The sequence below is a fragment of the Elgaria multicarinata genome, chromosome 23 (genome assembly GCF_023053635.1).
Source record: "Elgaria multicarinata webbii isolate HBS135686 ecotype San Diego chromosome 23, rElgMul1.1.pri, whole genome shotgun sequence".
NCBI lineage: Eukaryota > Metazoa > Chordata > Lepidosauria > Squamata > Anguidae > Elgaria > Elgaria multicarinata.
Genome location: NC_086193.1, coordinates 10393801 through 10418682, shown reverse-complemented (window position 1 = coordinate 10418682; position 24882 = coordinate 10393801). Strand labels below are relative to the sequence as shown.

The following is a 24882-nucleotide window of genomic DNA, read 5'->3' as shown; positions in this document are numbered from 1 at the left end:
GCAAAGTGGAGCACATTTCAACTTGACAATGTAAAAGAAAAGCTGGTGGTCTGTGCTTCTCGACTTTGGCAAGGAAAAGAACTCCACAGAGTTTTTCTGTGCGGGCAGAGGTGGGGGTCATCTATGGCTGTTTCTCTCCAGCATCTGGTGTTTGGAGAAAGGCGAGCACCACATCTCAGCATGGTAGGGCAGTTGTTGAGGGCCCACTGTCCTCTCACCCATGTTCCCCATCAACTGGCGCCCACAGGCTTACTGCCTCAGATACTGGAGGTAGCACAGGGCCATCAGGACTGGTAGCCATAGGTAGCCTTCTACTCCTCCTCCAGGAATTGATCCAACCCCCTTTGAAAGCCATCCAAATTGGGCACCATCGCTACATCTTGTGGAAGTGAGTTCCCTAGTTTAAATGATTGTATTTTATGGTGTTCATTGTGCGCTGCCCAGAGAGCCTCGACTACTGGGCCGTATAAAAATGTAATAATAAATATTGGTTTCACAAAAAATAATAGGTAAAATCCAACATACGGTACATCCTATTAGAGTCAACCCTTTGGAATAAATGGGGCTTAGGTTGGTCATGACACCAGCCTGGAAAAGTTACCCACGTCCTAGTAGTTACCGCAAAGATAGACTGCTGTGTGGACCTCTTTCCAGCCCTTGCCTTGTCGCAGAAAGTTACTCCTTCCATCAGGGTCTGTGTGAAGGGTCACTCCCAGCCAAACGGACAATTTCCCCTTCCCTCTCAGAAACCGGACTTCAGACATTATAGAATCATAGTATAGTAGAGTTGGAAGGGGCCTATAAGGCCATCAATTCCAACCCCCTGCTCAATACAGGAATCCACCTTAAAGAATCCCTGACAGATGGTTGTCCAGCTGCCTCTTGAAGGCCTCTAGTGTGGGAGAGCCCACCACCTCCCTAGGTCACTGGTTCTATTGTCGTGCTGCTCTAACCGACAGGACATTTTTCCTGATGTCCAGCCGGAATCTGGTTTCCTGTAATTTGAGCCCGTTATTCCGTGTCCTGCACTCTGGGAGGATCGAGAAGAGATCCTGGCCCTCCTCTGTGTGACATTATGAACCTCACTGGGTGATTATGAACCTCACTTGGGTGACTTTGGGCCAGTCACAGATCCTCAGCCTAACCTACCTTTCAGGGTTGTTGTGCAGATCAAATGCAGAGGAGGAGGACCATGTGAAAAGGTGGGCTATAGATTCAATTATAAAATGTAAAAGTAAATTATTATTATTATTATTATTATTATTAATAATAATAATAATAATAGAGGTGTTCTCCTCTATTCTGTCTCCTCTTTCTACGGCATATACGCACATCTCTCTCTGATAGATCTCCGTGTGCTTTGCTGGATCTACTGTCCTTGGAGAACCAGAGGTCCCAATTCCCTGGAGGATGGTTTGTGTTTACAAGCGCTGGAGAGGAAACTGATGCAACCAAAGGCCTCCGGTTACATGAGAGAAGCTGGCATGGGGCCAAAAGGGCGAGAGAGAGAGAGAGAGCGCTTAGCGGAGGCTGACACCTCCCGATATATCTGGGCCCAGGAGGGGCCTTCCGAAAGAGAGATTACGTCTGGATGTGTTTGGCATGTTCCCAATGCCCCCCTCCCCGCCCTTCGTTCTCCCGCCCTATGAAGGGCACAAGAAGGCAAAACAGAATCGCAGGGGATTCGGACTAGAAAAACAATGCCTGAAACTAACAGATGCATCAATCGCGCGACCTCAAGGTCGGCGAAGAGCGCCATCCGGCGGGCGTTTTACCACCGGGCGTGCACGGGTTTGCGCGGGTCCCTCTCACAACGTTGTCTGCCTCCCGCCCCTCCTAGCCTTCTTCACTCCGCAAAGAAACACCCCGTTAAATCCAACTTATTTTTAAAGCCGGACGTTGCCGCTATCTCCTGCTGTGTGCGGGAGAAGCAGCCGGATCAAAACGGCCCACTGTTTTGAGCCTTGGGCATGTTGTTTACTTCCTCTTTCGAAAGAGGAAGTAATGATGGACAAACGTGCGGGCGGAGAAGCAACGGTAAGCAGACACCGCTGGAGACGAGAAACTGGGTAAGGAGGATGTTCGGCTGGACCCAGCAACTATTTGCTTGTGTTGTGTGACAAGTTCATCTGTAGCTGAGCTGCCTCGGCACATTTTGCTGTCCGAAGCGAGGGACGAGTTGCCATGCCCGCCTGATCCGTGTGCAAAAGCTGGTCGGATTGGCAAATAAATCTGACTTCAGCCCTGAAAGGTGGGACAGGAACCCCTGCAGCAGCAAAAGGCAGCAGGCCAGGGTAAAAGGGATGCACACAGGTCTGTCCAGCATCCTCTTGCTGCCACCTCCTAGCATCTGCTGCCCGAGGCAACAGCTTCACATTGCCTAATGAGAGGGCCGGCTCTGTTCAGTGGGAGAGGCTGCCTGAAACCCTGGAGAACTTCCCAAAAGGAATCCCTGCTGGAGAAGGGTGAGGAATGATGGGCGTTGTATAGGGTGACCCTATGGAAAGGAGGACCGGGCTCTACAGTTGTAGAGAAAAGGGGATTTCAGCAGGTGTCGTTTGTACGCATGGCGAAATTCCCCCTTCGTCACAACAGTTCAAGCTGCAGGAGCCTTGCCCTCTTTTGCATCTGGTCACTCTAGCAAAAGAGGGCAGGGCTCCTGCAGCTTTCACTGTTGTGATGAAGAAGGCGTTTCACCGGGTGCTGCATGCATACAAAGGGCACCTGCTGAAATTCCCTTTTCGATACAACTGTTAAAGATGCAGGAGCCCTGTCCTCCTTTCCATAGGGTCACCTTGTCGGGCAATTGTGAACTGACCGTTTTCATACTGCTTTGGGGCAATATAAAAATGTTATTAATCAAACAAACATCTGGATGAACCCAGTTTGCTCACTCTGGATCTAAACCTCAGACTCAAGTCCCATCAATTTCAGCCTCCAGGGATATTTTTTTTTAAAAAAGAGAGCGAAACCCCATTTGGAACAGGTTGGAAGACGTTCACGGATCGTGGCCCGTGGAGGACAGACTGCCTCCGAGGCTGGTGCCTCCCCACACCCTGGCCTCTGGGAGCAATTAAGATTAGCAATTAAGCAATTAGGATTAGTTCATTAATACACACACACACATGCACACACATGCCGTAGCCATCTCTGCAGCATCAGAAAGATTGAGCCTGGGTCCCTGGGAAGTAAAGTACACGTTCTGCTGTTTCTTTGGGCGAAGTTAAAGGATCTCTAGGCCTGAGGGCAGCCTCAAAGTTTGCTCCTATGGGGAAGGGGAGAAGGGCGCCCCGTCCTGACAATGTCACAGAGAAGGCTGTAAAGAAAAGTAATTAGTTGAGATGGGTTTGTTGTTGGTGTTTTTAAAAAGGGATTAAATCCCTCCTAGAAAATGTGGCTCTCCGTGGACATCAGCTGGAACAGATGGCTTGCGTTCTTCCCTCCAGCTGTGTTGGACTACAACTCCCATCAGAAGGCTGGAGTGATGGGAGTTGTAGTCCAACACAGCCGGAGGGCGCCATGTGGCGGACTGCTATCACAGAACAGAAAAAGTAACGTTGGATCGGGTTGATAGAATTCTCAGCCCGAACCGTTCGCCCAGTTAGTTGGGGATCATGGGAGTTGTCATCCGAAATATTTGGAGGGCAACAGGTTTAAATGAAGGAGTACGTGGCCAGGTTGCAGGGAAACCGCTGTTTGGTGTCCCCCAGATTTATGATCGGGTTAAGCGCGTGCTTGAAGAAGCATTTGTAGGTTGTTTTTTTTAAAAGGTTTTCACATTCACAAAAATGTAAGAAGCCTTTTATTTATTTATTTCAAGTCATTTTTATCCCACTTCTCCACTAAACAGCTTCCCAAATGGGCTTATGTGCAATCAGTCAAAGAAGATAACCCTTGCCCCTGCAGGCTGACAATCTATAAAGATATGGCACACAAGGAAAAAGCTATGGGGAGGGAGGAGGAATAACGTAGCCACCGAGCCCGCTTTCTCTCAGCCAAGGGTTGCTGCTGGCTGTCCATTCCTCTTCGTGTCGGCTTGCCCAAACCCTTGCCTACAAGACTCCTGCATTACGGGATATATACCTTTTATACTCTTTTCTACGCTAGTGCTTGCCATATTTGTGGGACTACAGTTCCTATCAGCCCTGGCTGACACAAGGGAACGTTGGGGGTGGAATTACAGCCTGGTGACGTGGGATCCACAAATCCCAGGAGATTGGATGGCGTCGGGAGCCCAGACGGGGCAACTTGCCAAAGACATCGGTGTCTCTCAAAATTAGCCCCTCATGTCCGATTTCTCCCCCCGGGCTCTGGTAGCGGAAGAAGCTGGTACCACCCACGCAAAAGAGAAAGTGGATTTTGGCCACCCCCTTTCATCTGGACTCGAAGGTCACTCAATGCTGGCATGGAGGGCTATTTTGGGTGCCAGCAAAGTATTATGGGAGGCAGCCAGCATGGGCAGAGAGAAAAAAGGGACGCTGGGCCAGCAGCCAGCACCCTGGAGAATTGCTCTACCTGTCTAAAAGACAGCCTGCATTGAACAAGGGGGTGAGACTGGATGATCTCTAAGGTCCCTCCCAACTCTGTGATTCCACATTCTACACTGCTCTGGCTCATCCATCAGCCAAAACAACAACAGCCTCATTCAAGCAACAATGAGCATCACATTTCCAGAAGGACATTGACGGGTTATAGAAGCATAGCATCATAGTAGAGTTGGAGGGGGCTTCTAAGGCCATCAAGCCCAACCCCCTGCTTAATGCAGGCTTAAAGCATCCCTGGCAGATGGCTGTCCAGCTGCCTCTTGAAGGCCTCTAGTGTGGGAGAGCCCACAACCTCCCTAGGTCATGGGTTCCAGTGTTGTACTGCTCTAACAGTCAAGACATTTCTCCTGATGTTTTGTCGTACTGCTCTAACGGTCAGGAAGTTTTTCTCCTCTTTATTTTATATGCCAAAATAACGGGTAGAAGTTACATCTACCTAAATTCCAATTTAAATATAAGGGGAAACTTCCCGAGAGTAAGAACTGTACAACGGTGGACCGGTCTACATACAGAAGTTGTGGCTTCTCCATCTCTGGAGAGCTTTAAGAAGACACTGGACAGCCCTGTCTCATGCATGGCGGAATTGGTTTTCCTGCACGTTGCAGAGGGTTGGACTAGATCAGTGGTTCTCAACCTGGGGCGCTCCAGATGTGTTGGACTGCATCTCCCAGAATGCCCCAGCCAGCTGGCTGGGGCATTCTGGGAGTTGTAGTCCAACACATCTGGAGCGCCCCAGGTTGAGAAAGGCTGGGATCTTTGTGGTACCTTCCAATACATGAGAGGTTCGCCAACTCAACACTCTTTCTGAATATACAAAAGCTATAAAGACTAAGAGTGCTCTCTTCCGGCAGGCCTACCCAGTCAAATTTTAAGAAATCTGGCTGGTTTTAACAATGTATTAGTTTTATGTTTGAATCAGTTTTATGTATTTTATAATGTTTTGTATTCTATCTTGTTCCCCGTCTTGATCCAGAGGGAGAGGCGGGTAAGAAATATATGATGATGATTCAACACACACAACTTTTTATAAAGAGAGACAGTGTGGTGTAGCAGCTAGAGTGTTGGACTGGGAGTCCAGAGATCCGGGTTCGAGTCCCACCCATGGAAGCTCACTGGGTGACTTTGAGCTGATCACAGACTCTCAGCCCAGCCTGCCTCATAGGGTTGTAGTTGTGAGGGTAGAAGTGGAGCGCAGGAGGAAGATTATGTGACCAAAAAAGAGGAAATACACCCAAGAGATTTGCATCAAATTTCCCCCTGCTAATATATCTGTAGAGGTGCCAATTTAGAAATAACAGCTGCCATTTAAATAGAAATGCAATACTTTCAGGTATTGACGGAGTACCACATCCTCAGCTTTTCATTGGATGGCACTTCAGTGTTCACGAATATATGTTTGAAGTGATATGCATCCTTCTGAGTATGACACACCCACAACCCAGAGATTTCACTTTTAGAGACCCCTGGGAGAGATTTGAACTAGGATGACCTAGTTTAACAGGTGCGTAGAAAAGGGAATTTCAGCAGGAGCCATTTATATGCATGCAGCAGCCGGTGAAATTCCCTCATCATCACAACAGGTAAAGCTGCAGGAGCCCTACCCTCTTTTGTATCTAGTCACTCTAATATAGCTCCTGCAGCTTTAAGTGTTGTCATTAAGTATTGCTATGTCAATGAGGTAAGCGTGTTTTTCTTTTCTGTCTATAACTGTTATGTCTGGTCGATTGCAAGGTATTTGTCTCGTCCGAATGAATTGTTCTGTCTCAGTATATTTTATGATCTGCTTTTTCCAAGATTGTTTTGGGTGAGTATGTATAGTATGGCACAGGTTGTTTGATGAGGTTGAATCTGATGGCCAGTTGCTGGTGAATTATTTTTGAGGCTGTGTTGTGTCTGTCTGCATAGTCCATTCCTGCCAGAATTTTACATCCTCCTGTTACGTGGTCTATTGTTTCTTGGAATTGATGACATTTCCTACATAAATCTCTTGTTATGCTGTTATCTTTTAGGATGTAGTTTTGGTATTATTATTATTATTATTTCATATCTAATCATAGAATGTTCTAGTCATTTCATAGTACTCAGGATAGTTTATTATTTTTATTTATTTATTATTTATTAAAACATTTGGATCCCGCCCTATATTCCAACAATTAACCCATCTATTTATCGTTTATAACCCATCTCCTCTGTTCAGCGAGAATGCAAACCTTTGTATTTATTTATTTTCATTTTCAGGCCCATTAAATTAACCGCAGAGGCGGCAGCAGCCACAAAAGAGCCACAAAGGAGAAGCCAAGCCAAGGTGTTCCTTTCAGCTTTCCCTGAGCTGCTTGCTGTCCAGATGGGGTTGGACTGCAGAACCCATCATCATCGGCCAGCAATCTGGGGATGATGGAGGTTGTAGTCTAATCCATCTGTAGGCGGGGGGCGACGACAAGGCGAAGCCAAGCCAAGGTGTTCCTTTCAGCTTTCCCTGGGCTGCCAGATGGGTTTGGACTGCAAACCCATCTGGACTACAAGCAGGGGATGATGGGGGTTGTAGTCTAATCCATCTCTGACTGCAAACCCATCTGGACTACAAGCAGGGGATGATGGGGGTTGTAGTCTAATCCATCTCTGACTGCAAACCCATCTGGACTACAAGCAGGGGATGATGGGGGTTGTAGTCTAATCCATCTGTGGTGGGGGTTGGAGAACAAGGTGAAGCCAAGCCAAGGTGTTCCTTTCAGCTTTCCCTGAGCTGCCAGATGGGTTTGGACAGCAAACCCATCTGGACTACAAGCAGGGGATGATGGGAGTTGTAGTCTAATCCATCCGTGGGGGTGGGGGGGAGAAACAGGCCCGTAGCCAGGCTAAAGTTCCCGGGGTGGGGGTGGCTGGTCTGCCTTGCAAAACTGTCAACGGTTTTTAAAATATTTCTTTGTAAAAAATTATAATTAAAAATGGGGTTAGGGGGCAGGGAATATTGGGGGGGATGTAAGGGGGTTAACGCCCCCCCCACGCTACAGGGCTGAGGGGGGTGTTGATTCCCCCCCCAAGCGGCCCCTCCCCTCCCCTCCCTCGGCCCGCCGCGCCCCCCTCCGCCGTCTCCAAAGCGCCGCCTCGACGACGCGGACTTGGAGCGGCCAAACTTTGTCCGCCGCACTTTCCCTCCGGCTCCTTCCCGGCCCCCAGCTGCCCCAGCGCCGCCTGCCCCCTCCCTGCCCCAGCCGGGCCCGATCCCGCCTTGCCTGCCCCCCAAACCGCGAGAGCATGCTCTCCCCGTACGGGCAACGCGCCCTGGGCGCCCTGGTGCTTTTTGGCACCGTGGCCGGCTTGATGGCGGTGCTGGCGTCCATGCTGATTTTCCAGATCCAAGCCGGCAGCCGGGCCGGAGCCGGGCACAGCGGCCTGCCGGAGGGAGCCCGGCGGGTGCTTCTGCCCCTCTCGGCCGTGCTGGCCTCCCTCTGCCTGGTGCTCAGCCTCAGCTGTCTCCTGCTGAGCCTCCTGCACGGCTACTGCGGCGCCGAGCGATGCGCGCCGCCAGGGGACGCTCTTGGGCCGGACAGGTGAGTACAGCGGGCAGGTGAGTGTACCTGGGAGGGGCCCTTCAGTGGGCGAATTATTTCAATCAATTCAATTTTACAAAACTATTTTAAATTCTAGTTTACAGTTTCACACGTCGCCTCTTTTGATGCATTTTGCCCTTTTGTAAACCGCCCAGAGAGCTTCGGCTATGAGACGGTATATAAAATAAATAAATAAATAAATAAATAAATTTCGTACAGAAGCGTCCAGAAAAAGGAATTTCCGCAGGTGTAGGCATGCAGCACCCGGTAAAATGCCCTCTTCGTCACGACAGCCCTGCCCTCTTTAGCTAGAGTGGCCAGATGCAAAAGAGGGCAAAGCTCCTGCAGCTTTAACTCTTGCAAGGAAGAGGGCGTCATTAGAAAAAAGATTGAGAATAAAACTGCAAGTATTCTTCTGCTTTTATGCACGTCTATGCATTTCACCAGGTGTGCGTGCATACAAATGACACCTGCTGAAATCCCCTTTTCTATACCACTGCTGAAGATACAGGAGCCCTGGTGGGTTCTAGTATTTTGAGAGAGGGAGAAAAAGGTCTCCCTATATCCAGCTTCTCCACACCAGGCATCATTTTGTCCACCTCTATCATGTCTCCCTTCAGCCTCCTTTTCCCCAAGCTAAACAATCCCAGCTGTTGTCACCTTCCCTCCTAGGGGAGATGCTCCAGCCCCCTGGATCGTTTGAGTTGCCTTTTTTTTTGCACCTTTTCCAGATCCAAAAGAGTTAAAGCTGCAGGCGCCTTGCCCTCTTTTGCATCTGGTCACTCTAGCTAAAGAGGGCAGGGCTCCTGCACCTTTGACTGTCGTGACGAAGAGGGCATTTCACCGGGTGCTGCAGGCGTACCAATGACACCTGCTGAAATTCCCTTTTCTGTGCAGCTGTTAGAGATACAAGAGCCCGGTCCTCTTTTCCATAGGTCACCCTATTTAAAAAGGTGTCCGTTTGGTGACGGGAAAAGGGCCAGACGGACGTGCAAGCATCCGTAAATGGGCAGTAGCCAGCGTGCGATAAAACACTCGTCCGATGATGCCCTGGATGTGGCCTGGCTTTCCAGGAACTCTTCCGTCCGGATCATCCAAGAGGAGCTGACAGGTGATACTTGGCGTTCCATCTGCCGTGAAGATTCCAGAATTCCAGCCTGCTGCCCATTGTTTCTTGTGGAATGCCTCAAAGCCTTCAGGCAGACAGGAAAATGGTGGGAGGCACTTGGGAAGAACTGAACCACGTCCCCTCGCCCCTCGAGTGATGGTTAGAAGGAGGTGATCACAACTGGGGAAGACCCAAGGTGCTGATGTGATGTCGTAGACATCCTTTGTGATCACAGAGCTGGCACTGAGGTGTTGTGGCTCACAACTGGGAGCTACAACGCCGGCTTGGGCATGGAGCTACACCTCTGGCCAACAGCTGGCACTGTGGCGTTGCAGTCCACAGCTTGGCCTTGTAGAAAGCAGCTGAAGTCCCCTTAGAAATGTCCTTCCGAAATGCCAGATCGCCCAGCCCGGGCCCTTTGCGGATGAATAGTCGGGGGTCTTCGCGATCCAAGAGCCCAGGGTTGAGGCTGGTGAGCCCGGGGCATCCCAGTTCAAGGAGCCCTTCTTCGGGACAGGCGTTGGACCGGTCGTCCCGATCCAGGCACTCTTCCAGGAAAAGAGGGGCTACCATGACGAGGTCGACAACTCCGGTGAGGAGCCACGCCGTAGTCAAGACAGGAGCTGTCGTGATCGATACGGGTACCGGAACCTGTAAAGCTGGGTTTGCAGGTCAACAGACGCCCCAGTCGGTCATTGGGACTGTTGTTGGATATCCAACGGAAAAGTCCATGAGGACGAGAAGAGACAGAGCAGATACATTCGTAGGGGAGAGAGCTCAGTTCGAGCCTGACGTTGATCTCATTTTGCCGGTAAGACACGGCATAATCATAGACTGGGAGGCAGCCGAAGTCCTGTGGAGGCACCTCTTCTACCACGACCTCAAAGTTGCTCCAGAAGACCATGCCCTTTTGATGTCTGATCCTCCCCTCTGTCCGACCACGAACAGAGAAAAGTTGGTGGAGGTGGTGTTTGAGTCCCTCAACTCTCCCGGGATGTACGTGGCGTATCAGTCCGTCTTGTCGGTCTATGCCCATGGGAAGATTAGTGGGTTGGTGGTAGATACAGGCTATGCCACGACACACACCGTGCCGGTCCATGAAGGCTACAATCTCCCACATGCCACAGAAAGGATGGACATTGCCGGGGTGAACATGACGTCTTTTCTGATGGACCTTCTTAAGGACACGGGGCATTACTGCGACGAAAGAATGTTCAGTGTCGTCGACGACATCAAACAAAAGTGCTGCTACGTGGCCCTCGATTTTGAGAACGAGTGGAACCGACCCAAGCGGGAATACATGGTGGACTACCAGTTGCCCGACGGCCAAGTGATCACTTTGGGGAAAGAGAGGTTCCAGTGTCCAGAGATGTTGTTCAACCCTCCCCAGATGCCGGGCCTGACTCTCCTAGGAATCCACGGCATGGCCGAAAAAAGCTTAAGGAAGGTCCCCGAAGAATCCAGGAAGGAAATGTATAAAAACATCCTGTTGTGCGGAGGGTCGTCCCTCTTCAAGGGCTTGGAAAAGAGGTTCACGCGAGAGCTCATGGCTACCGTGCACACCAACACAAAAGTGAACGTCACAAGCGCCCCGTTGAGGCACTATTCAGTCTGGACGGGGGGCTCGATTCTTGCCTCCTTGAAAAACTTCCAGCCTTGTTGGATCAGGAAAGAGGAATACGTGGAGCGTGGGCCCTACATTGTTCACAGGAAGTGCTACTGAGTTGGGCAGGATACACCCCCAGGACCGCTCAAGGCTGAAACGGCAGGGAAGGGGACGTAAAATAAATCAGTGTGTTTGCCTACGCCCGAAATGCGGCTTGTTGTTATTGGCTGAAGAGTAACCCCCCCCCCAGTTCCCTGTCAGGTCAAATTCATACCTCATCATACAAATGTGCCGTAGGACACACCATACCTAAATTCAAGTCACCTGACTTGGCTATGCTCCTCACGAAGGGGGAATAACACGGGTGACACATCCACCCAGAGGTCTCGGGGTTGTGGTGGACAGCTCGGTGAAAACCGAGTGTGCGACTGCTATAAAAAAAGAAAAGAAAAGGCAAAAGCTTTGTATCATTAGAAAAGGAATTGAGAATCAAACTGCCAGTAGTATACTGCCTTTATGAAAAATCTAGGGTGTGACCACACTTGGAATACTGTGTAGAGTTCTGGTCACCCCACCTAAAAAAGGACATTATAGAGTTGGGAAAGTGCAGAAAAGGGCAAGTAAAATGATGAAGGGGCTGGAGCACCACCCCTAGGAGGGAAGGTTACAGCAACTGGGATTGTTTAGCTTGGAAAAAAGGAGGCTAAGAGGAGACCTGATAGAGGTGGACGAGATTCTGCATGGGGTGGAGAATGTGGACAGGGAGACATTTTTCTAAAAATACTAGAACCCAACGGGGTCATCCCATGAAGCTGGCGGGTGGGAGATTCAGGACAGATGAAAGGAAAGACGTCTTCACACAGTGCAGAGTTAGATGATGGAATTCACTGCCACAAGATGTATTGATGGCCACCGATTTGGATGGCTTTCAATGGGGGTTGGATCAATTCCTGGAGGAGAAGGCCCTTAGTGGCTGCTAGTCCTGGTTTTGTGCTACCTCCAGTATTTGAGGCAGTAAGCCTGTGTGCAGCAGTTGCTGGGGAACATGGGTGCGAGGGTGCTGTTGCACCGTGTCCTGCTTGTGGGTTCCTGGTCGACAGCTGGACCCTTGGTCTGATCCAGCATGGGTCTTCTTATGTCCTTATTTGTTTATATTTTTTTAAAGTGAGCAAAGTTAGGTGGGGGAAACAGTCAGCCATCCTGAATCGGGAGCCCAAATCACACATGTTGGAGGACAACTCCAGTCACTCCTATCAGCAGGAAGCTTCGAAAAGGAATTTTAGACTCTATGGGCACAGTCCTATGCATGTTTACAGAAAAAAGTCTTCCAACTGCTAGCATTCCCCAACTACGCATGCATTTGCACCTTACGTAGCTTTGTCGGTGGTGAATCTATCAGCCAGGATAGTGAAATAGAGCTTCGGTGTCCAGGGGCAATCTATCTGTCTGAGTAGTGAGTTCGGGAGTGTGATCAATTTCTCCGATTCGTTTTCCGAAATCTTCCTGACAAAAATGGAACCGAGGATGACCGGGACACAACCGTAATTTATTTATTTATTTCATTTCTATACCACACAACTCTTACCAAAGCTGGTTGTTATTCTTTTTAAGTTTGGGACTACCTGTAATTAATGCCGTCACACCGTACTGGAGGTGTGGACAATTTAACCTTTGTGGAATTCTTTTTTGAATCATTAACAAAAAACCTGTCTCTGTTCCACCGCAAATGAGAAGGAACGGCTGTTTGACATGCGTTAGCACGACTTTGAAACGCCGCTTCCGGGCGCGCCACGGCAGAGAGGTCGGGGTTAACGTGCGCAGACGGCCCGTAGCAAAGTGACTCGTGATCTTGGCTACGAGAAAGAAATACAATGTGCACTTCAAGGTCTCAGCTTTCCACAATGTGGCGCAATCATCTGGAGGGTCAGACGTTGCCCGTTTTACATCATTCTTCCACAATCTGGTACCTTCTGAATGTGTGGGACCACAACACCCATCATTCGCAGCTAGAATGGCCATTAGGGTGACCCTATGGAAAGGAGGACCAGGCTCCTGTATCATTAACAATTGTATAGAGAAGGGACTCTCAGCAGGTGTCCGTTGTATGCATGCAGCACCTGGTGAAATCTCCTCTTCATCACAACAGTTCAAGCTGCAGTGGCCCTGCCTTCTTTTGTATCTGGTCACTCTAGTATAGCTTCTGCAGCTTGAACTGTTGTGATGAAGAGGGAGTTTCACCAGGTTCTCTATATATACAAATGACACCTGCTGAAATTCCCTTTTCTATGCCACTGTTAAAGATACAGGAGCCCTGTCCTCCTTTCCATATTATCATCCCAATGGCCATGCTGGTGACAAACTGTTGCAGGAGGCTAGGATGGGTAAATGAAACCTCCAGTCTGAGGCGCAGTCCACCTCCAAGTACCAATCTCTGGGGACACATTACGGAAGAGGCTACTTTGCCTTTATGCCTTGTTTGCGGACTCCCTAGAGAAAACAGAAAGATGGGCTAGTCCAGCTGTGGCTCACCAGATGCAGCTAGACTACAACTCCCATCAGCCCCAGCTAGCAAAGCCAATGGGGAGGGACGCTAGGAGTTTCAGTCCAACCTTTGGAGGGCTACGTGGTCCCCATCCCTGCCCTAGAGGCTGGCTAGAAATGGAACCGGCATTTCCGGAAAAAACACCCACCATCTTAAGGACTAGAAACTTGGTTGTGTTTTTTTTAAAAAAAAAAATAGAAAAGGAAGAAATGTCCCACAAACGAATTGCAGGAAGGTGAGTTTTGCACCCAGTACTGCATCCCTGATTTCTTTGGCACCTCGACGGAATCATCTTCTTTGTCATACCATCGTCTGAAATTCCCTTTCAGTGAGCCGTACGGGAATCCAGAGCACTGGCGTGAACTCTGCTCATTACGGCTTCGCCTCACGTCCCGCGTCTTTCCCACGTCGCCGCTGTCGTTCCGAATTACGGCTTCAGATTTTCTTCCTGGGGGGTCCACTTTCTTTTTTCTCAGATGCTCTGGAGTTTGGCAAACGGCGTTCCTGCTTGGCTGGACACCCCCTTCCTTTTCTTCGCTTTGTGCAATTGACAAAACAAAGCCGCTTCTATTCTCCCGGACAAAGAAAGGAAAAAACGAGCAGGCATTCCACATTTTTTTTTCCTGTTCGTGGGATTGCGGCTCCCTGCAAGGATGGATTTTTAAAAACACCGGTCAGCCTCCCCGCCTCCTGAAGGCCTCAGATCTGGGCCTCCCAGTTACTGCCTGAATTGCAGCGTTCACACCCCGCACCAAAAGAAACTTTACTCCAGCTCTGTGCAAAAGAATTCAGGAGAAATATTTTGGGCACTTTGATTAGCAGAAGTAGGTTTGCCATTACAGGAATCGCATCCTGGTTTTCAGGCACGGAACGCATGGGCGTTTACACCTTAAATCCCACATCCAGCGAGTGCTTAATTAGGGTGACCCTATGAAAAGGAGGACAGGGCTCCTGTATGTTTAACAGTTGCATAGAAAAGGGAATTTCAGCAGGTGTCCTTTGTATATATGGAGAACCTGGTGAAATTCCTTCTTCATCACCACAGTGAAAGCTGCAGGAGCTATACTAGAGTGACCAGATTTAAAAGAGGGCAGCTTTAGCTGTTGTGATGAAGAGGAAATTTCACCAGGTTCCCCATATATACAAAGGACACCTGCTGAAATTACCTTTTCAATACAACTGTTAAAGATACAGGAGCCCCGTCCTCCCTAATTAAGCACTTGCTGGATGTGGGATTTAAGGTGCAACCGTACGCATGTCCAGACAGGGTTCAGACACAACCCACAACTCCCAGCTTGCCATATCGAGCCCCTTCCAACTCTACTATTCTATGATTCTAGACAGCTAGGTCTAGGGAGAGGCATTTCAGCCATTTTGAATGGAGGGCGTGGGACGAGCAAACGACAGGAAACAACCAAATAATTGGCAGTTGGGGGGGAAGGGGCGGGCTTGAGGTTTTGCACCCTTGCTATAGAGCGAAATCAATGCGCATAACCACCGCCTTCTCCTTTTCTGCTCTCACAGGGGCGACTGGTTCCTTTTGGACAGCCGCAGGGTGCGGCATGTGGCTGTCGGTTTGTTTTGCTTCGGGGTTTCGGTCTACCTCGCAGGTGAGCTGTTTCCCCCCCACCTTTGGACCTGGCTGTTGCTCGCCCTCTGCTTCTAGACTATCTCTATTCTTTTTGAAAACGGGATAAGTGGGAGAAAAGGATTGGAGACGTCCTGGCTGTTGTCGACGTCATGCAATTGTCCCGCAAACTTCCGCGAGTGGCCAGTCACCAGCGTGCTGTAAATTGCTCGTTTAGAGAAGCCCAGAGAATCACCTCTTCCAACTGTGTTTATATTTTATCATTGCCGCGTATTAAATTTCATCTCCCTCCCTGAAATTCCAGCGCTCTCCATGTACATGCTGGTGCTGTTTGAAATCGAGACGGGGATCACCAGCGCGTGCGTCCTGTCGTCCGGCATTGTGGTACTCTTCATCACCGTGACACACGCCTTGATCCGGGCCTGCAGAGCCGCCCGCAGCAGCCGGGGAGAGCTCTCGCACACCCTGTACGAGAACGACTCGGCCCGCGGCGTTGAGGCACCCGCCGCACACCTCAACAACGTGAAAAACGTGGCCGCCCCCAGGCCGCGCCCGGAGATCCACCGGGAGTTTTCGTACCCGCCGTTCGTGGAGCGGAAGTCGCACCTGGCCACGCCGGCGAGCAGCAACGTCACGTCCTCGGGGAGCGCCGGGCCAACGCCGGAGAAGGAGAGCTACAGCGTGCTTCGGCTGCACCGGACCCTGTCGGCGGAGTCCGGCCTCCTGCAGGCCCACGGCAAGCCCTGGAACGGGGTCACGCAGGAGATGCGGAATGTTCTCTCCCGGAAGCCCGCGGGCTCCGGGAAAGATTCCACCTTGGTGTGAAAATGGGAAAGCAGGGAGATTTTTACCCACACAGGTCTCTGCAGAAAACTTTGAGGGCTATTAAGAGAGTGTGGCTCCTTCACACACGTCATGAATTAGCGGGAGTCATTGCCATAAGGCGCAGCGGCGGGGTGGCGTCTGCTTAGGCGGCTTTAAGAGGGGATTAGAAGAATTCGGAGCTGTGGGTCGGGGAGAGGAAAAGATGTATTGGCAACTATTTGTAACAATGGCGTCTCCACGCATTCTACTACTAAACAGGGGTTGCTTGGGGAGAGAGAGAGAGATTGCTTTTATATCTTTTGTGGGCTTCCTGGTAACGTCTGGTCCGCCACTGCGCAAAACTAGATGACGGATCCAGCAGGATGACGTCTGAAAATCGTTTCCTGGCTCACAGGTGCGGAAGCTACGGCCCACGGGGCCAAAGACGGCCCTCTGAGGTTTCCAATCTGGCTGCCCCGGGAAAAGCCCCGCCCCTTTCTTCGGGCAACGCCCCCTTTCAATCAACCGCCAATCATTGGATGGTTTCCCCGCCTCCCCTAAAAGGCTGAAAGTGACAGGTGGGAAGAGTGTCAAGGTAAAAGAGGCTGGTCTTTTTGGCCACGCCCACCCCCAGAACGTGGCCCCCGAGAGCATCTCTGGAATGGAGCGGTCCTCGGGCGAAAAGAGGCTCAACTATATATTACCTGGCGGCCTACGCACCACTGCCAGGGATCGGGTGGCGATCCGTCGTGCGTTCCTGAGGCCGACGTGCCGCGCCCGTTTCCTTAGGCGTTAGCCCTCTTGAACTCGGTGGTGTCTTCCCCGCCCTTCCCCAACCGGATGTTTTGGACTACAACTCCCATCAGCTCTGCTCCTCAGTTCAACGCCCCTGGCCCAACTGCGCTAGATGGACCCATGGTAGAGGTAGCTTGGTCGGCCCCTGTTTAAACCATCCATTTCTTTAGGATCAAGAGGACTCGAATTTTACTTTGTGTTGATTCTGTAGGTCTGCTGACTCCCCACCTCCAAAACCTCCTCCGGTAGCCCAGATCACATCAACCAGCTGGCGTCCTCTCTCCTCCCTTGGTCCTCCTGATGGTATCCCATCAGCCACTGCTGCAAGAAAACCAATCCCGGCGGCCCTCCTAGAGCGGCACGCGCTCCTTTGGCCACTCTTGCCGGGGGACTCTGTAGCCAGTGGGAAAAGTCAACGCAATGGAAAACTCCACGGAGCCCACCACACACTACACAACGGTTGTGCAGGAACTCTCCCCAGCGTGGATATTCCGCGTGGAGCGTTTTCTATAAAAAAAACCTCCCCCATTGCATGGAGTTTTCCCGCCAGACGACACATTTCTCAACGGTGGTGTGAAAACTCCACCGTGGGGTTCTAAGACCACCGTTGAGAAACGTGCCGTCTGAATTGCGCCAGAGACGGAAAGGCATACGCCAGGAATTGAAATTGGGACATTCTCCATGCAAAGTGTGCACTCTACCTCTGAGCTATGGCCCATGAGTGAGAGAGTGGGTGGGTTCACACGATCACTGCAGCCCACCGTGGCTTATTTAAGCCACAGGGGAATCCAGGGCACACCGGGCAACTTTTGAATATTCCAGCTGCCACTGCAGCTTGCCGCGTCATCCAATTTGGCCTCATCTAGAGTATTGTGTCCAGTTCTGGGCTCCACAATTCAAGAAGGACGCAGACAAGTTGGAGCGTGTTCAGAGGAGGGCAACCAGGATGATCAGGGGTCTGGAAACAAAGCCCTATGAGGAGAGGCTGAAAGAACTGGGCCTGTTTAGCCTGGAGAAGAGAAGACTGAGGGGAGACATGAGAGCACTCTTCAAATACTTAAAAGGTTGTCACACAGAGGAGGGCCAGGATCTGTTCTCGATCCTCCCAGAGCGCAGGACACGGAATAACGGGCTCAAGTTAAAGGAAGCCAGATTCCGGCTGGACATCAGGAAAAACTTCCTGACTGTTAGAGCAGTACGACAATGGAACCAGTGACCTAGGGAGGTTGTGGGCTCTCCCACCCTAGAGGCCTTCAAGAGGCAGCTGGACAGCCATCTGTCAGGGATGCTTTGAGGTGGATTCCTGCATTGAGCAGGGGGTTGGACTCGATGGCCTTGTAGGTCCCTTCTAACTCTACTATTCTATGATTCTATGAAGGCGGGCTGTTGCTGCAGTTAGCAAACCACCCAGAACCCATGGGCTGTTTTAGGGTTGTGAATGGTTTGTTAACTCACGCAAATGTCGGGTGAAGAAGAAGCCACCGCAATACGACACCGGCGAAAATCCTTGCCTTCCGCCACCTAAAATGCTGGTTTCTCCTCTGGATCTGTTTTGAAATATCAGATCTTTGTGTTCAGATATTTAATTATAATAATATTAACCATGACAATAAGAACGATTCGTTAACATGATGGCACCCGGAAGCCAGGGCACCTCGCCGTCTTGGCTGTGCAGGGCAGGCGTGTCAACCGCAAGGGTGGCATTCGTGGCGGGTTGGATCCCGAGGGGTCCGGGTTCAAAATCTACCTGCGGGAAGAATTCAGCCGATCTTTGACAGCGGTGGCATGTCTGAGCAAGCCTTCGATGCTCTTGAAATACACGCCACTGTCCTTCATGTTCTTGATGGCACTGGAGTGGGAGAAGACAGCACAAGGGTAGCATAATTGGGTGTGTGTGTGTTGCTTCAGGACTTCATCGCCTCCCCCTTCTCCCGCCTAACCTGTCCCTCTAATGCCAGAGGTGGAAACGGAGAAGGGCGTTTTATTCTCCTCCCTCCAACCTTCCACGTTCACGGCTGAGCGTGCTGCCCACCAAAACTGAGATCCGCACTTCACCAGGACTAGGAACTTGGGTGCTCTCCTCTCCGACGTCCGGAGCGCAACCTCTGCACACATTCTAACGTGTCGCCCCGTTATACAAATCTAGGGTGCGACCACACTTGGAATACCATGTACAGTTCTGGTCAATGCACCGGGGGGAAAAAAGGTATCGTAGAGCTGGGAAAAGTGCAGCTAAAATGAGCCAGGGGCTGGAGCCTCTCCCCTAGGAGGGAAGGTGACAACAGCTGGGATTGTTTAGCTTGGGAAAAAGGAGGCTGAGGGGAGACAGGAGAGAAGTGGACAACATACTTCAAAGGCAGAGTGTGCTCAAGTCCACGTTTGGTTCAAAATGTGTGAACTGGGTAAATCCGGATTTAAAAAAAACTGAACTCCATCCCCACCACTGAACTGTTCTGAGGATCCGTGTTAATGAATTATTTCCTTATGTGGATTAAGGAATCATAATCTAAACACTGAATCTAGAGGAGATTCAGCAATACTACAAATGAGAAGGGTCTTGGAATTGTTGTGGATCACAAGCTGAATATGAGCCAACAGTGCGATATGGCTGCAAGAAAGGCAAATGCTATTTTGGGCTGCATTAATAGAAGTATAGCTTCCAAATCACGTGAGGAATTGGTTCCTCTCAATGGTTAGGCCTCATCTAGAGTATTGCATCCAGTTCTGGGCTCCACAATTCAAGGATGCAGACAAGCTGGAGCGTGTTCAGAGGAGGGCAACCAGGAGGATCAGGGGTCTGGAAACAAAGCCCTATGAAGAGAGACTGAAAGAACTGGGCCTGTTTAGCCTGGAGAAGAGAAGATTGAGGGGAGACATGATAGCACTCTTCAAATACTTAAAAGGTTGTCACACAGAGGAGGGCCAGGATCTCTTCTCGATCCTCCCAGAGTGCAGGACATGGAATAATGGGCTCAAGTTACAGGAAGCCAGATTCCGGCTGGACATTAGGAAAAACTTCCTGGCTGTTAGAGCAGTATGACAATGGAACCAGTTACCTAGGGAAGTCGTGGGCTCTCCCACACTAGAGGCCTTCAAGAGGCAGCTGGACAACCATCTGTCAGGGATGCTTTAGGGTAGATTCCTGCATTGAGCAGGGGGTTGGACTCGATGGCCTTTTAGGCCCCTTCTAACTCTACTATTCTATGATTCTATGATTTTTGGTTGCATCCTGACGACATGGTTAAAATTGCCAAGCGTTGGCAATATTTTTCTTTCCTTCTCCCCACTGGAAGCAGGAGGAGGCTGCAATCTCGCATGATTCTATGAGACACGATAGAGGTGTACAAAATGATGCCTGGTGTGGAGAAGGTGGATATAGGGAGACATTTTTCTCCCTCTCTCAAAATACTAGATCCCAGTGGGGTCATCCCATGAAGCTGGTGGGTGGGAGATTCAGGACAGAGAAAAGGAAGGACTTCTTCACACAGTGTAAACCGTAGAACTCACTGCCACAAGATGTAGTGATGGCCACCAGTTCGGAGGGCTTTAAGAGGGGGTTGGATCAATTCCTGGAGGAGGTGAAGGCTATCAAGGGCTACTAGCCCTGATGGCTCTGTGCTACCTCCAATATCCGAGGCAGTAAGCCTATATGCGTCAGTTGCTGGGGAACATGGGTGGGAGGGTGCTGTTGCACTGTGTCCTGCTTTGTTGGTCCCTGGCTGACAGCTGGTCGGCCACTGTGTGAACTGAATGCTGAATTAGACGGACCCCTGGTCTGATCCAGCAGGGCACTTATGTTCTTATTCTGAGAGAGAGGAGGGGAGATCCCTCAGAACCAGACAGAAATGTGTTGCAGCTCTAGAAGGGACTAGAATGTGCCATTCAACAGATCCGTTCGACGAACAACGCTTATCATCGCTCCAATTGAGCCTTTTAAAACCAGCGCTTTTAATATTTGTGCTGTCCTTGTCTTAAGATTGTCTAAGTGCTCATAATAAAAAGATAAAGGATAATAGTCAGGGGAAATTGTACAGGCAGGCTGAGCTGCAAAGCCGTGGAACGGGATAACGGGACAAAGAATTCAGCTTCCTTTTTTAAAAAAGCAAAACCCAAAACACCAGGCAGGGTCCTAGTCCTCATTGCTGCAAAGATATGCTTGAACGTGTGAATTTTAACGTGTTTTTTTTAAAGGAGTGCACTCAGCTGGGAAAATGCAAATAAGAACTCCTGCCATTTACTGTCTGTCACCTGGGATTTTTAAAAGAATCTCAGCTTCTGAGGGGGGGTGGGGATGTGATCTTTTATCGCCAGTACCTGCAAGCATACTCCACGGTATAAATGGCTCCTTGGCTCTGCTCCTCCCAGCTCTGCACATCAGCCTGCAAAGACAGAGGACAGGTGAACCAACCCAGGTTTGGGAGAGGCAGAAAATCTGTCCAGAAAACACAGAGCAAATTCGAAATAGTAAGAATGAGAAAGTCACTTTCAATCAACTCCTCTCAGCTAGGGTGACCCTAGGAAGAGGAGGGCAGGCTCCTGCATCTTTAACAGTGGCATAGAAAAAGGAATTTCAGCAGGTGTCTTTTGTAGGCATGCCGCACCTGGTAAAATTCCCTCTTTGTCACAACCGTTAAAGCGGCAAGAGCCCTGCCCTCTTTTGTATCTGGTCACTAAGCTAGAGTAACTTTAACTTAGACTCCTCAAGTCCTCCAGAGGTTTGTAACGTCAACGTTCAGGATTCCTGACCACTGACTGTGGCTGATAGGTGTTGAAATCCAAAATATTTGAGGGCACCAGGTGGGGGAACGAGAAAGAGAGGACAGGCCTAGAATGAACGGGTGGAAATTGCCAGGGAGCAGATTTCGTCTAAATGTTAGGGGCCCCTTCCCAACTGCCTCGGGAAGTGGTGGGTTCTCTTTCGTTGGGACGGCAGACGGGTACCTGTCAGGGTGCTGCAGCTGCAAGATTCCTGCACCGAGCGGTTGGACTAGATGTCCTCAAAGGACCCTTTCAAGCCTTTCATTCTATGATTTCTCTCTCTCTCTCTCTCTCTCTCTCTCTCTCTCTCTCTCTCTCTCTCACACACACACACACACACACACACACACACACACACGCTTTTCAAATCCTACTCTGAAACTCCGATTTGTCTCCATTGGCCGACATTTATTAACTAAAGCCGGCTAATGCTTAAGACAATGGAATTAACGAGGCATTAGCGCAGCAGCTAAGTAACGACGTGGGCTGGGTCCCCAAAAGACACGAAAAAGCAGAGCTGGGGAGGAATAGACGGACGCTGCTTTCTATACGACGAGAACTCAGGGATAACAATTCCCTCTCTTGCCAGTACGGCGCTTATCAGGGAGATACTTCATGCCCGGAAAAAGCAAAGTATTAGGAATAAATCCTTCATTAAATGAAAAAAAGAAGAAGAAGAAAGTTGCTAGAAGACGCCAGGGTGACCTTCTCCATTCCCCAAAGTTCATTTCCAAATATCCACCTCTTCCCACGGAGTGGTTATTAATACACAATCCTGAAGGGGCTTTATTCAAATTTAGTAACGAGACAGGGAAAACGTTTCTTCCTCTTATGTTATTTGTGGTATAACAGCGCCGGACTACAGGTTCCATTAGCCCCAGCCAATGGTTGGGGATACTGGGAGATGTAGTCCAACACATCCAGAGGGCACTTGCCTGGGTGAAGGCTGTGGGATAATTTCCCCTCCAGGGAGGCCTGGATCCTGGCTCGTCCAGTACAGCCCTCTGGTAAGGATCCAACCTCTCATGACTGGGAGCCAGTGTGGTGCAGTGGCTAAGGTGTTGGACTGGGAGTTGGGAGATCCGGGTTCGAGTCCCCACTCGGCCATGGAAACCCACTGGGTGACTTTGGGCCTGTCACAGCCTCTCAGCCCAGCCTACCTCACAGGGTTGTTGTGAGGATAAAATGGAAAGGAGGAGGATTATGTACGCCGCCTTGGGTTCCTTGGAGGAAAAAAGGTGGGATATAAATGCAATAAATAAATGACTAGGCCACGTAATTCCAGCCACGCTGGACCACAAGTGTGATGCAGGATCCCCGAAATTGGAGAAACACTCTTCTCCTTGAAACACAAACATTTATCCGCATGGCGCCGTTATGTAACAACACGGACCACAAATAGATCAGACGATGGACTGAACCCGAGACCTGCCCTGACAGTCTAGCTTTCTGCATGCAAGGGGAAGCGTTTGTTCACGCCTCGCTTCCTCCCTGCTTCTCGTTTCGGATTTGGACGGCAGCTCACCTTATGCTGAGCTAATTCCGGGAGGGACCGCCGGACGTGCTCCTGGAGTCGATACAAGGCGACCGAAGGTTCGTTGGCCAAGACATACATGCTCTCTGTAAACTTGTCTGTGACTAGGAAAAAAGAGGAAGTGCAAGGGCGTTTCTCATTGCTTCATTTCCACGACCACCGCTCCCTGTATTTCCAGTGTCCGGGTGCCGAGTGCCGTTCCACAACACTTCAAGCTGCAGGAGCTATCCTAGAGTGACCAGCTACAAAAGAGGGCAGGGCTCCTGCAGCTTTCACTGTTGTGATGAAGAGGGAATTTCACCAGGTGCTGCAAAGGACACCTATCGAAATCCTCTTTTCTATGCAACTGTGAAAGATACAGGAGCCCTGCCCTCCTTTCCATAGGGTCACCCTAATCATGATGCGTACAGTGCAGGAGCAGATCCAGTAAAGGAAATTGAGCCTATTGCTTAACAACCCCCCAAAAAACCACAATTATAAGCACCCCCATTTCTATCTGATTGGGGGGGAGATGCTCACGGTTCCCCCCATATATCAATGATGAACGTTTCATTGCTAGAATGAGAGGTCTGGGTCGCCAGTGTGCCTAGAAGAGAACATACATTTCCTGCTAAGGAAATGCACTTTGCACATGCTCAGAGAAACTCTTGATACATTGTTTGGGTGTTGTTGATTTTTAAAAGATAAAAAAAGGAAAAGAGGTTACGAGGAAGAGCCCTTCCCAATGTGACTACACACACGCGTTCTCTGGGCTGCGGGTGGGTAAACAATGGAGTCCCCATGCCCTCATTCCCGCCCGGACCTCTTTTCATGTGACACAACCCGGAAGTCGCCGCCGCCGTTACCTTTCTTCACTTTCAGCTGCATCTCGGGCTCCTCCATGATCCCGAAACGAGCCCGACCCGGAGGGACGGGAAGCGGACAGCGAACCCAGAGCGGAAAACCAGCTGCTCGGCAAACTTCCGGCAGGCCCGGTGCGCCGCCCTAAGTAGACTCCTCCGGAAACGCCTCCTGGTGAGAAAGGTTCCTGTTGGGTGTAAGAGGAGGTCTGCTAATTCGTCCCACGATTCCGTCCCATCCGGGGTTAATTTAAGCCCCGGGCCCCTCCCCACCGCTCCCCTGCCAGGGCTCAGAGCTGAAAATGTGCCAAGCGACTCTGAGCATGAGCAGAGTGCCTTTCCCAACTGAGGGATTCCCTCCTCTATTGCCAGGAGCCTCTGAGCATGAGCAGAGTGCCTTTCCCTTCCCAACGGAGGGATTCCCCCCTCCACTGCCAGGGCTCGGAGCTGAAAAGGTACCAAGTGCTTCTGGGCATGAACAGAATGCCTTTCCCTTCCCAGCTGAGGGATCCCCCTCCTCCACTGCCAGGGCTCCAATCTGAAAAGGTGCCAAGTGCTTCTGAGCACGAACAGAGTGCTTTTTCCTTCCTAACAGGGATTCCCCCATCCACTGCCAGGGCTCTGAGGTGAAAAGGTGCCAAGTGCCTCTGAGCACGAGCAGAATGCCTTTCCCTTCCCAACGGAGGGATTCCCCCCTCCACTGCCAGGGCTCGGAGCAGAAAAGGTGCCAAGTGCTTCTGAGCACGAACAGAGTGCTTTTTCCTTCCTAACTGAGGGATTCCCCCCTCCACTGCCAGGGCTTGGAGCTGAAAAGGTGCCAAATGCTTCTGAGCACGAGCAGAGTGCCTTTCCCTCCCAACCAGTACATGTAAAGGCGGTGCAATGAGGGCAAGACGTATGCCTGCTTCTAAAAGCACAATCTTGTACATCTTCACACAGAAGTAAGCCCCCTTTAGTAAGGCCATTTAGGAAGGTATATGCATGCCAGTTCAGGCCAGGCTTCTTCCCAGTAAATGGGTCGCATAGGGCTGGCCTGCAAGTGAAGTTCTGGCTAACACACAAAATCGGAGCCTTAATGGAAAAAGAAACAATTGTATGGTACAGGGAAGGTATCTGAAGGTGACGGCCCATAAGAAACACAAGTTCTTCCAAATTATTTCTCATTATTATTATTATTATTATTATTTATAATTTTAAAAGAGTATTCTTGTAG

The 24882-nt window shown here is 50.3% G+C and overlaps 3 protein-coding genes across 3 annotated transcripts; 2 read left to right on the top strand and 1 right to left on the bottom strand.

Annotated features, from left to right (window-relative positions):
* The first annotated feature begins 7799 nt into the window (after positions 1-7799).
* TMEM221 (transmembrane protein 221) lies at positions 7800-15955 on the top strand. Its single transcript, XM_063147240.1, has 3 exons — positions 7800-8095; positions 14876-14961; positions 15244-15955. Exons 1-3 carry the CDS (start codon positions 7800-7802, stop codon positions 15762-15764), a joined length of 903 nt encoding a protein of 300 aa, XP_063003310.1. The 3' UTR covers positions 15765-15955.
* LOC134413153 (actin-like protein 9) lies at positions 9583-10926 on the top strand. Its single transcript, XM_063147283.1, has one exon. It carries the CDS (start codon positions 9583-9585, stop codon positions 10924-10926), a length of 1344 nt encoding a protein of 447 aa, XP_063003353.1.
* A 2150-nt stretch (positions 15956-18105) lies between the features above and the next one.
* BORCS8 (BLOC-1 related complex subunit 8) lies at positions 18106-23812 on the bottom strand. The gene is made up of 4 exons (XM_063147144.1): positions 23676-23812; positions 22822-22934; positions 20853-20917; positions 18106-18387 (listed from the first exon to the last, which is right to left on the bottom strand). The coding sequence occupies exons 1-4, from the start codon at positions 23710-23712 to the stop codon at positions 18282-18284; spliced, it is 321 nt and encodes a 106-aa protein (XP_063003214.1). The 5' UTR covers positions 23713-23812; the 3' UTR covers positions 18106-18281.
* Between the last annotated feature and the right edge of the window lie 1070 nt (positions 23813-24882).